At 36.3% G+C, this 12,423-nt stretch overlaps 1 protein-coding gene across 4 annotated transcripts in view; it reads left to right on the top strand.

Annotated features, from left to right (window-relative positions):
- Positions 1-7,485, top strand: part of LOC139124918 (zinc finger protein 37-like) — a 137,414-nt gene extending 129,929 nt beyond the window's left edge. For 3 of the 4 annotated variants that reach the window (XM_070691026.1, XM_070691025.1, XM_070691028.1), the window contains exons 7-14: positions 994-1,143; positions 1,368-1,627; positions 1,930-2,005; positions 4,142-4,291; positions 4,517-4,776; positions 5,079-5,154; positions 6,164-6,313; positions 6,538-7,485. In XM_070691026.1, coding sequence (XP_070547127.1) covers positions 994-1,143; positions 1,368-1,627; positions 1,930-2,005; positions 4,142-4,291; positions 4,517-4,776; positions 5,079-5,154; positions 6,164-6,313; positions 6,538-7,409 — 1,994 coding nt within the window. In that variant the 3' untranslated portion in view covers positions 7,410-7,485. The remainder of the gene's footprint in view (positions 1-993; positions 1,144-1,367; positions 1,628-1,929; positions 2,006-4,141; positions 4,292-4,516; positions 4,777-5,078; positions 5,155-6,163; positions 6,314-6,537) is intronic. The other variant, XM_070691030.1, reaches the window with a different exon arrangement.
- The last annotated feature ends 4,938 nt before the right edge of the window (positions 7,486-12,423 follow it).

Genomic DNA, 12,423 nt, shown 5'->3' with positions numbered 1-12,423 from the left:
TGAATTTGTTCAAATGAACACATCAGTGTCAAAAATGTGCAAATGAGGTAAGAAAAAGGGAAATTCTGCAAATGTTCATGAGTGGTCGCATGCCAATGGCTGAAACAGGATACTTCAATACAAATTATTGTCATAACATCAACGTAGAATTTCCTGCACTGAACAGATAGAAACAACATTTATTGTTAATCTTTGGTACCCATACTGGTATGTACCAATTCTGATCAAATGTGAGCGACACCGTATAATTGCGGTATTTCATTTCATATTATGTTTATCTCACATTTGTTAAACGAGTGTGAGGTTATCGTATAAGGTAAAGTAGTGGCATCTTTTTATGTAAGTGTGTATGTCTGTATACATAAGTTCGTCAACATCAAAAACTTGCAAACCACTGCACTTTTTAGCTTGGCATAGGGTGTGTGGATGCATCGAGTTCCATTCACAGACAACACTATACTAAATGTACCTCTACAGTATAAACCAGATATCTCTAAACCAAACAATTTTGTGTTTCCCTTTGGTGTTCAATTTAAACAAGTTTTACTGTATGAAGTATGTATGTAGGATTTCCTTGTCCCATGGCTATAGAAGTTGATATGCATGTTCCTAAACTTGACCTCAAGTACCTACGTTACAGACCTTATTTGCTTTTGTCATTATTGTTTTTCTGGTTTAAATATTTCTTGAATAAACCAATTCGAACCAAATGTGAGCACGGTCTCCTTGATGCTATTTTTAGTTATTACCGGTAGATGTTAATCAGCGATCATTATGAACTGACAATGCTGACACTTTATTATCATCGATATTCATGTGTGACATCTGAAGAGCATCAATAAACATAAACAGTTTATAATATTTATTCTTTGCATATTGTCGTAAGATGGAAGTATTAAAGTGACATTGACACTTAATTCTTGTTATTGTCAGAAAGTTGTCTGTTTTATAGTAACAGTTAATTAACATCGGTATTTTTGGTCCATTTTGCAGTCTTCCCTGTCAAGGATGCAGACAAGACGAGATGTCAAACTTGTAATAAAGTGTTTGACCTTGTCACCATACGACCTTTGATTGACACTTGTGGACATGTCCGATGTTCCCTCTGTATGTTTTCAGTTGAAGAGTGCCCTCTCTGTTCAGGTATGTTGAAGTGCGCCCTCTTTGGATATGCACTGAATATGGACAGTTATTTTCTGCCATGCAAATGGGCATTGTACATGTCACATTTTGTTGTAATACTTGAACATGACTGGATCCTTGAGTCTGTTCTTAACATGTTCTGTTTGAAAAAGAAGTGGAGACATGAAATCAAATAGAAAAGTCATTCTATAACAAAGCCTTGTCTGTTGTCAATTTTTGCACAGGAAGCCACGGACCAAAATCTTACATTGTACAGAATGCTTCAGTGGAAGTTAATATCAGTGATGTCAGTGACACTGTGTCTCAGATTGGTGTCAGTAGTGCAGCTGGTAAATGTGGTGAGCAGGGTGACCAGTGTCTGGAGGAGAGAGTTACATCAGCAACAAACAAGCAAATATCCTGGCCTGAGCCAATGGTAGACGAGATCAGTCCTGCAAAGGCAGTGAATAATGTCAATGGCCAAGATGGATTACAATTTATCAAGGTGACAAAAATTGACTGTTAAGCTCAAAGGGTTAACCATTTTTTCCAAAGTTGGTTTTTCCAAACAGGGTTGACCATCAGTGTACTCTGACATATATAATAAAAGTTAATTTTGATGCCACGATATAATCAGCAAACTTTGCAGTTAACCAGATATGAAGTCATCAAGTCTTGTCAATAAATAAGTAACAAAGATTTAAACAACATTGAACTAGCGGGGACTTTGTCATCAATGATAACTTGTTCAAATTAATACACATGCGTGTAATATAACCAATTATTCTCTTTGGCTTTTTTTTTCAGAGGTCTGATGGACCTGTCAAGACGGCTATTTGTAATACTACCGGTAGTTTGGGTGGTGCTAGTACATCAAACTTTGGTAATCTTTAGCATTAAGGTGGTTGGAAAGGGCTAGAGTGTCAGTTATAAATTTCAACAAAACTATTAAAATATAAAAGTAGTCAACATTCTCTGTGGAATAAAAAAAACTAGACATTTGGGCACAAAGGCATTGCAGAGTTATAGCCTGTTAAAACTTCCGAAAAACTAACCAAATAAGAAGAAGTTGGGGAGTCCTTAGTGTATTAACTATGGTAGAGGTCCCCTAGCTTTTAATAAAATGTTTGAAAAGGGAAAGTCATTATTTGCTGTTTTTCAGGAAAGTTTGACAAGGCGGTGCTGGCATTCAGAGTGAGTGACTGCTATTGTAAATGCATTTTTAGATTCTTTGAGTGTCAAAGAGGTGTCAAAAGTGAGATTAACCAAAAAGACTGCTCTATGACTTCAAAAGAGGGGTGCAAATATGGCTTGTTTTCAACATTTTTGACAGAATAACAGTTTTCCTACATAATTATATACCAATTTAATCCAACTTTGAAATTAGATATGGACATGGAATTTTTACAGCCTATTAACAAGGTTACAGATAAGATTTGTACGGCACAATTTTCCTGTATTTGAAGTACTTTTTGAAAAATCACATTTTGAAATTTGAAAGAATTTTTAATAATTTTTTGATATATAAACCCTTGTAAAATCATAAAAACAAATTTTATTTACAAATCCTGCCGTATAAATCTTACAATAAATAGTGTCAACATATTTACAACTAATTTGGTAATATTAATACTATCCAATTATTATTAAATTCAAATATGTAAAGAAAATATGAAAAATTAAATTTTAATATTTACTGGTGTCATATTTCAAAATCATGGCTGCAAATATACAATTTTTTATATTCTTTGGAGAAAATATCAACTAAGGGAGTTATCCTAAAAATTTGAACTAAATATCTTGATTCTAACACTTGAAACTTGACATTATCTCTGAGAAAAGAATTGGTGCAAAAATAGCCTTTCCAGCCACCTTAAAGTTTTATTTCTTTGGTCAATAGTTTTCATCAAATGTTGGTAATTTTTAGCATCAAAAGTGTTATATTACTTGAGTGTTTTTCAGGGTAGGCAGGCCTTAGTTGACCGAAATTTTGCCCACTTTTGGTCAAATTATCGTTTCTCCCCAAACTGTTTGCCTCATTTATTACAAATTTACAACGACATTTTGTTATTATTTCATTAAAATACTAACCTATAAGTTTCCTCATTTCATATTATGTTTAGCTCACATTTGGTAAACGAGTGTAAGATTATCGTACTGGCATCTGTATGTATGTAAGTGTGTATGTATGTATGTACATATGTTTGTCAACATCAAAAACTCACAAACCGCTGCACTTTTTAGCTTGGTATTTGGTGTGTGGATGCATCAAGTCCCTTTCACATACAACACTATGCTAAATGGTTCTATACGGTATAAACCAGATATCTCTAAACCAAACAATTTTGTCTTTCCCTGTGGTGTTCAATTTAAACAAGTTTCACTGTGCTCTAGCCTTTACCGCTACCTTAATTACCGGTATGTATGTAGGATTTCCTTGTCCCATTGCTATAGAAGTTGATATGCATGTTCCTAAAGCTGACCTCCAGTACCTACATTGCAAACCTTATTTGCTTTTGTCATTCTTGTTTTTCCGGTTTAAATATTTCTTGAATGGACCAATTCGAACCAAATGTGAGCACGTCTCCTTGATGCTGTTTTTAGTTATTACCGGTAGATGTTAATCAGCGATCATTATGAACTGACAATGCTGACATTTTATTATCATCGATATTCATCCATGACATCTGAAGAGAGTCAATAAACATAAATAGTTTATAATATTTTTTTCTTTGCATAACATATCGTCTTAAGATGGAATCATTAAAGTTACATTGACACTTAATTGTTGTTATTGTCAGAAAGTGGTCTGTTTTATACAGGTCCCTGATAACAGATACACTGTGAACATCGCTCTTACAGCCTACAGCTGCTATAACACATCAAACCAAGTGGGTGAAAATACATATGATTTTCGCTAAATGCCGCTTTTTTACTGACTTGGCAGGTGGGCTAGTGATACTGCTCTAGCCTTTACCGCTACCTTAATTAACATCAGTACTTTTGGTCCATTTTGCAGTCTTCCCTGTCAAAGTTGCAGACAAGACGAGATGTCCAACTTGTAATAAAGTGTTTGACCTTGTCACCATACGACCTTTGATTGACACTTGTGGACACGTCCGATGTTCCCTCTGTATGTTTCCAGTTGAAGAGTGCCCTCTCTGTTCAGGTATGTTGAAGTGCGCCCTCTTTGGATATGCACTGATTGTGGACAGTTATTTTCTGCCATGCAAATGAGCATTGTACATGTAACATTTTGTTGTAATACTTGAACATGACTGGATCCTTGAGTCTGTTCTTAACATGTTCTGTTTGAAAAAGAAATGGAGACGTGAAATCAAATGGAACAGACATTCTATAACATAGCCTTGCCTGTTGTCATTTTCTTGCACAGGAACCCACGGACCAAAATCTGACATTGTACAGAATCCTTCAGTGGAGGTTAATATCAGTGATGTCAGTGACACTGTGTCTCAGATTGGTGACAGTATTGCAGCTGGTAAATGTGGTGAGCAGGGTGACCAGTGTCTGGAGGAGAGAGTTACATCATCAACAAACAAGCAAATATCCCGGCCTGAGCCAATGGTAGACGAGATCAGTCCTGCAAAGGCAGTGAATAATGTCAATGGCCAAGATGGATTACAATTTATCAAGGTGACAAAAATTAACTATGGCGCTCAAAGGGTTAATAATGTTTTCCAAAGTTGTTTTTTCCAAACACGGTTGACCATCAGTGTACTCTGACATACATAATAAAAGTTAATTTTGATGTCATGATATAATCAGCAAACTTCGCAGTTAACCCAATATGAAGTCATCAAGTCTTGTCAATAAATGAGTAACAAAGATTTAAACAACATTGAACTAGCGGGGACTTTGTCATCAATGATAACTTGTTCAAATTAATTCACATGCGTGTAATATAACTAATTATTCTCTTTGGCTTTTTTTTTCAGAGGTCTGTTGGACCTGTCAAGATGGCTATTTGTGATACTACCGGTAGTTTGGGGGGTGCTAGTACATCAAACTTTGGTAATCTTTAGCATTAAAGTTTTATTTCTTTGGTCAATAGTTTTCATCAAATGTTGGTAATTTTTAGCATCAAAAGTGTTATATTACTTGAGTGTTTTTCAGGGTAGGCAGGCCTTAGTTGACCGAAATTTTGCCCACTTTTGGTCAAATTATCGTTTCTCCCCAAACTGTTTGCCTCATTTATTACAAATTTACAACGACATTTTGTTGTTATTTTTCAATTCTTATTTCCATTAACTTGTATTTGTATTATTTCATTAAAATACTAACCTATAAGTTTCCTCATTTCATATTATGTTTAGCTCACATTTGGTAAATGAGTGTAAGGTTATCGTACTGGCATCTGTATGTATGTAAGTGTGTATGTATGTATGTACATATGTTCGTCAACATCAAAAACTCACAAACCGCTGCTCTTTTTAGCTTGGTATTTGGTGTGTGGATGCATCAAGTCCCTTTCACATACAACACTTTGCTAAATGTACCTCTACGGTATAAACCAGTTTTCTCTAAACCAAAGAAGTTTGTCTTTCCCTTTGGTGTTCAATTTAAACAAGTTTCACTGTACTAAGTATGTATGTAGGATTTCCTTGTCCCATTGCTAGAGAAGTTGATATGCATGTTCCTAAAGCTGACCTCCAGTACCTACATTGCAGACTTTATTTGCTTTTGTCATTCTTGTTTAATCTGGTTTAAATATTTCTTGAATGGACCAATTCGAACCAAATGTGAGCACGGTCTCCTTGATGCTATTTTTGGTTAGTACCGGTAGATGTTAATCAGCGATCATTATGAACTGACAATGCTGGCACTTTCTTATCATCGATATTCATCCGTGACATCTGAAGTGAGTCAATAAACATAAACAGTTTATAATATTTATTCTTTGCATATCGTCGTAAGATGGAAGCGTTAAAGTGACATTGACACTTAATTCTTGTTATTGTCAGAAAGTCGTCTGTTTTATAGTAACAGTTAATGAACATAGTATTTTTGGTCCATTTTGCAGTCTTCCCTGTCAAAGTTGCAGACAAGACGAGATGTCCAACTTGTAATAAAGTGTTTGACCTTGTCACCATACGACCTTTGATTGACACTTGTGGACATGTCCGATGTTCCCTCTGTATGTTTCCAGTTGAAGAGTGCCCTCTCTGTTCAGGTATGTTGAAGTGCGCCCTCTTTGGATATGCTCTGATTGTGGACAGTTATTTTCTGCCATGCAAATGGGCATCGTACATGTAACATTTTGTTGTAATACTTGAACATGACTGGGTCCTTGAGTCTGTTCTTAACATGTTCTGTTTGAAAAAGAAATAAAGACGTGAAATCAAATGGAACAGTCATTCTGTAACATAGCTTTGCCTGTTGTCATTTTTTGCACAGGAAGCCACGGACCAAAATCTTACATTGTACAGAATCCTTCAGTGGAGGTTAACATCAGTGATGTCAGTGACACTGTGTCTCAGATTGGTGACAGTATTGCAGCTGGTAAATGTGGTGAGCAGGGTGACCAGTGTCTGGAGGAGAGAGTCACATCAGCAACAAACAAGCAAATATTACAGCCTGAGCCAATGGCAGATGACAACAGTCTCGCACAGGCAGTGGGTGATGTCGTTGGCCAAGATGGACATAACTGTGATAATGCAAGTGATGTATTGATGACAGCTCGTGTTGAAACGGACAAAACTGTAGACAGAGTCTTGGCTGATGTAAGAGAGCTGTTTGAAGATGAACAGTTTAAAGGGGTGAGAACTCAGAGCACAGGAATGGAAGGTGATTCTCAGATCTATGAATCTCATGGTGTTCCAGATTCTGGTGAGGTCAAAACTAAAAAAGATGCAAATCACTCCATGCAGTGTGACGATGGAAAGCAAACCACAAATGTTGATGACAGTACTCAAATAAATTCTCAAGCTGATGGCACAGCAATCAGGAAATCCTCAAATCGAAAGTATAAGTGCAGCGGCTGTGGTGAAATATTCCAGACCAAGCTTGCAGCTCAGAGACACGTTGCTGTGCACATGTTCAGTGGGAGGGACTTTGACTGTGATTTGTGCGGAGTGAATTTCAAAGATCACATGGACTATGCCCGACACATGTATGCTGGAAAATGTGAACAAGATGGGGGCATATCTGACGGGGAGGAGAAGGCTAATGATGGAGACGGGGGACTGAGCAGCGGGAGGATGAAAAAGGAGGAGGAAATCAAGCGTTATGTCTTTAAACATTGTGGGGATGTGTTGAAGGGGGTATAGACATTAAATCAACACATCAAGGACATTCACGGAGGAAGGATGGAATTTAGATGTGAAAGATGTGATAGAACATTTGTGATAGAACAAGGCGAATCTAAACCGAAAACTTTGTAAAACAAGATCAGCCTTGTGCGACAGTGGTATTGACTGCCCAATTTGTCAGAAGACATTCTCTAGAGAGTGGACGTTGAAGATTCACATTCAGAGAGTGCATAGTGAAAAATACCGTCAATGACGCTGTACCTTCTCTAATGTTTGGCCAGGTCAGGTAATTGGTTGTTGGCATGGAGTTGTTGGTAAATAGTTGACAATGTAGGGGCATGAGGTGGGATATGGACCCAAAGAACCCTAAGGATGATTAAATATATCAATCAAAAAAATTCTAAGCTACAGTATAAACTGCCTAAAGATAGTTCAATGTGGAAAAAAGTTAAATAATTCAGAAATAAGAATTAACAGTCCAAAATAGTAATGACGCACTTCCCTACTGACCTGAGTGCATGTGAAATACACAACCTGGCATCTGTAACCAAGTGATCATTTTAAGTCACTTTTAACTGTTTTTATGGATTTTCCAAAGAGTCATGTGGAAATGATGAAAACGCTTATCTGGTCTTGTGTTTGTATAACCTCATGGCTGATAATTGTCATAGTATTGAAAATAATTGAAAGTGAAGAAATTACTGTTTTTAATAGGCATATTTTCCTTGAAATACATATCTTGAAATACATGACCGCGTAAAGAATATATGCTAAAAGTGTTTAAGAGTAAATTTCTTTTCAAAAAATATTTGATCTGTGACCAAAGGATTTTTATTCTTTGAGTTTACAAATTCAAACATTGCAATTTGTTCAATCATCTTGTGCAGTGCAAAATTTATAAAATGACTGCAGAATTACAGTCTTTGTGATGTAAAATTATGGGTTGACATTACGATAATTGTTAACCTGTTCGAAGTACTACTATACTATAATTTATAAAAAAAAAGTTCACGGTAACATATATTGTCAGCAATGTAGTGTTAATTTTGACTTTACATCAAAATATGCCTTTGCTGGATACCAAATATATAGGGCGAAATATTAAAATCAACCATGTTCAGCAAAATCCACACAACAGCATTGATCCTTTTCTAATTTGATTTGATTTGCTTATATCCTTGTATGACAGTCAGTAACTTGAACACAACACAGTGAATAAGTATGCTGTAAATGAAATGGTGTGGCTGCATCCACATGCAGCAATAGGAGTGCCTTTATCTCTCACCCCTCATTTCCAACCTGTCCCATCCCTGAAAAAATAGTTTTGTCTTATATTTATGATGTAAATAATTTCTGTATTTGTAAAATGTGCGCATCTCAAAAACTTTTGATCATATACATTTTCATTGTTTTTTATAGCTGACCAGTCAGTTAACCTGTTTATTTTGAATATTTGCGCATTTTTTCTCAGTATTTGACATTTTCAGAATACCTTCTTATTCAGTTTGTCATTTACTAAAAGTTTAAATGCTCCATTGTGTGGTCAAGCTTTCCACGAGCATCAAATGTGGTACTTCATATAGGAAGGTCTGCCTCTAGAGGGCGGGCATCATGAACAGTGTTTGTTGGTTACCGGTAATTCCTCCACATAAACTTCTGATTGTACTGTAAACATTGAACATGGCCGACGTCCGATTTTCCTGTCTAAATTTTCACTCATTTTCGTTCATATGACTCTGAAACTCCAGGAAACGATTGGGAAGAAAGGGTTATCTTGAAATATTGAGGTACTTGCCGATATTTTGCAAAAATAAATGAGAAAAAATGCAAGGAAAATGCCAACAGGCTTACACAATGACCGTTTTCAGACTCAGAGGCATGATCATCTCTGCAGATTATGCAACAGGCCCATATCACGTGAGGCCATGAGGGATATCCACGCAACTCAGTACCAAACACTAGTGCTCACAGAGTGAGCAAACACAAAGTGAGTACCCTACCCCTAACTTCAGCTCAGTAGTCTGTAATAGATTGTAGTCAACTAAGAAACCTTGGAGAAAGGCTTAACACTGTGGCTATGCCGCTAAGTCCCTTTTGATTTTTGTCACAGCTCAAAATCGTTCTCCCACACCTCAACCTGAGCCATGAACACCCCCACCAGTTTATGATATGACCCATCACAATGGCATGACATCAACGGATCTTGACAGACGGAAGTCTTGACAGACGGAAGTAGTTGACAGCAGCATACTGGTTTTCAACTCTAATACCTTCTCTGTCTATAAATAGACACGAGAAGGTAAAAATAGGAATTTAAGTGTTATAAATGTGACAAGGCTTTTACAAATAAACAATCTCTGAAAGAACATCGGCAAGAACATCGGCGAAGCGTACCCTCAGATGAGAAGACCAAACTGTGTGAAGCTTGCGGAAAGCTGTTTCACAGTAATTATAAACTGCAACGGCATATTATGGTTCAACACTCTGAGAAATACCAGTGCAAGACCTGTGCAAAGCAGTTTCAACAGCTTGAGAAGTTGACAGCGCACACCAAGAGGCACAATGGAGCTTTTTTCCTTCTCGTGTTACTACCGTGACCGGAAATTTTCGTCTAAACAACAACTGATAGGCCATATTAGGAAACACACAGGAGAACGGCCGTACCGATGTCCAGTGTATGACAAGGGCTTTGCGCTGAAAATGTACATGTTGAGACACACCAGAGCTGCCCACTCGGAAAGCAAATTTGAATGTCAAGTTTGCGGTAAACGGTTTAAAGAGAAATTTGTAATGAACAGACACGTACGAAATTTCCACCAGGCATGACTTTTGTATTTAGGGTGGCAACCCAGATTGGCTTTACATTTTCGCCACGATGGAACTCATGGTTTTACCGTTTTCACCACCATGGAACTCATTCTTTTCCATTAAACCCAATCTGTATTGCAGTATTTTTAGCCAGTATAGTCTATAGAAGCTATTAGGGTAGGTATGCATCCGGCGTCAGTCTGTATGTATAATGTATGTATGTATGTATGTATGTATGCATGTATGTATGTCCGTGTGTGAGGATGTCCATCTGCTGAAATAACTTGAGAACAGCAGTACTTACAGACTTGATATTCTTTGTGTAGATGCAAAATATGATTATGAACCTTGGAAGGAGCAAATTTTATAGTCTCAGGGACAGGTACTTTTTTCGATATTGCTGGAAATATGCAAATTAGCTAAAAAGCCGTTTTTGGTAAAAAATATTCATGACTGCAGGTCAGACAATTTTAAAATTTGGTATAGAGGTCCCTGGGAATGACCTTACGTAGATTTGTTGAGATTGTGATAAAATATGCAAATTTGTATTTTTAAGGCTATTATTGTCATTTTTGTTCAAAAATTCTAAACTGCTTGTCAGACAACTTTGATATTTAGGATATCTGTGGTCCCCAGGGATAACCCTGACCTATGTCAGATTTGCTCGAATCGTATAGAAATATGCAGATTTGTATTTTTAATGCAATTTTTAGCTCACATTTGGTATACCAGTGTCAGGTTATTGTATAACCTTAAGTCGATGGCATCTGTATGCATACATTGTATGTATGTATGCAGTACATTGTATGTATGTATGCATACATTGTATGTATGTATGCAGTATATAAAGTATATCAACATCAAAAACTCGCGAACGGCTGCACTTTTTAGCTTTATATTTGATGTGTGGATGCATCCTGGTCTATAGATGGGATTTTATTTTAAACGAAGTTTGCATCGCCCAAAGTTTGGAAATGAGCTTTAAAATGCAAAATGGTCAAAAATTACTAACTCAAGAACCGCTGTTTTGATTGCTTTCAAAATTAGTATGCAAGTACCTAAGGTGAACGTTATGTAGTTTTATGTATATCGTAAAGATATTTTGTATTTTGTATTTTTGCTGAATTTTTAGTTATTTCCTCATTTTAATAATTCAAACAAAATCTTGTGCCCTCTACAGTAAAAGTGGCTTCACAACTGATTGAAATTTTGTCAAAAAGTGGTGCACTGCAATTTCAACCAGTTGATCCATCAGGATTTGTACATGTCTGTGCAAATTAGTTTGTAATAATTCAAGACTTAAGTGTGGAAGTCATGCAGTCTATAGGATTAAGGTTACCCTTTAAGCATCTAAGTCAATTTTTATCCTCTTTTTCAGACTTTTGATGTATAACCATGCTCAATGAAATGTGATGTGGATCTGGTCTGAAATTATCCAAAAAAAATCAAAGAAAAATTTGTAAAAATTGGTAAAATTTTGTACCAAAAATTTATGTGGGGAAACAATCATAGCACTCAAATGGTAAGTTATAAAACTATAACACAATATCAAATCAATTTTATCAAAATGAGCTCTTTAAATGTCTACCTCTTTATCTTTGTCAAATCGCTTCTTTCCAATTTTGCTTTTGTCAGCAAAATGGGAAAATGTTTGCCGTTTTTAAACAGTTGTCCCAAAACTTTTGAAAATTTATGCTCATAACGTAGCAGGAACAATAAACCTCTGGTAAAGTAACTTTGGATTGTTTTCTGTGATATATAATACATGTATTATCAATGATTTTTGTCATGGTGTCCCCATCCATTTGTACAGGTAAAAACCTTTCCCATCTATTTCCAAGTCACTTGACCCATCCATGCTATTGAAAGCGATAGGGTAAGACCAAAGAGTGAAGTTGTAGGGGTTACGCAGGATGGTCTGTGTGAGCTCAAGAAAATCTGCAAATATTGACCTTGACCTTGCATACAATATATCCCATTTTATGGACTGCAGTGTATGGTGCTTTAGACTCCTCTTGACTATTGGGAATTTTACTAGTCAAGTTGTAGTATGTATTAACATACACCCTCAATAAAGTAAAAATCATGCAAGAAATTCTAAGCTTTGGTCACTTTTTTACTCCCTAGACACAACACACCCTGTACACAGACCCACCTGGAAAATTGACAAATTCCTCCAGTGCATCATACCAAGAAAGATATCGTATGATACTCATAATGTTGT

The sequence above is a fragment of the Ptychodera flava genome (genome assembly GCF_041260155.1).
Source record: "Ptychodera flava strain L36383 chromosome 23 unlocalized genomic scaffold, AS_Pfla_20210202 Scaffold_24__1_contigs__length_23054250_pilon, whole genome shotgun sequence".
Lineage (NCBI taxonomy): Eukaryota > Metazoa > Hemichordata > Enteropneusta > Ptychoderidae > Ptychodera > Ptychodera flava.
This window is presented reverse-complemented; position numbering and strand designations above follow the sequence as displayed.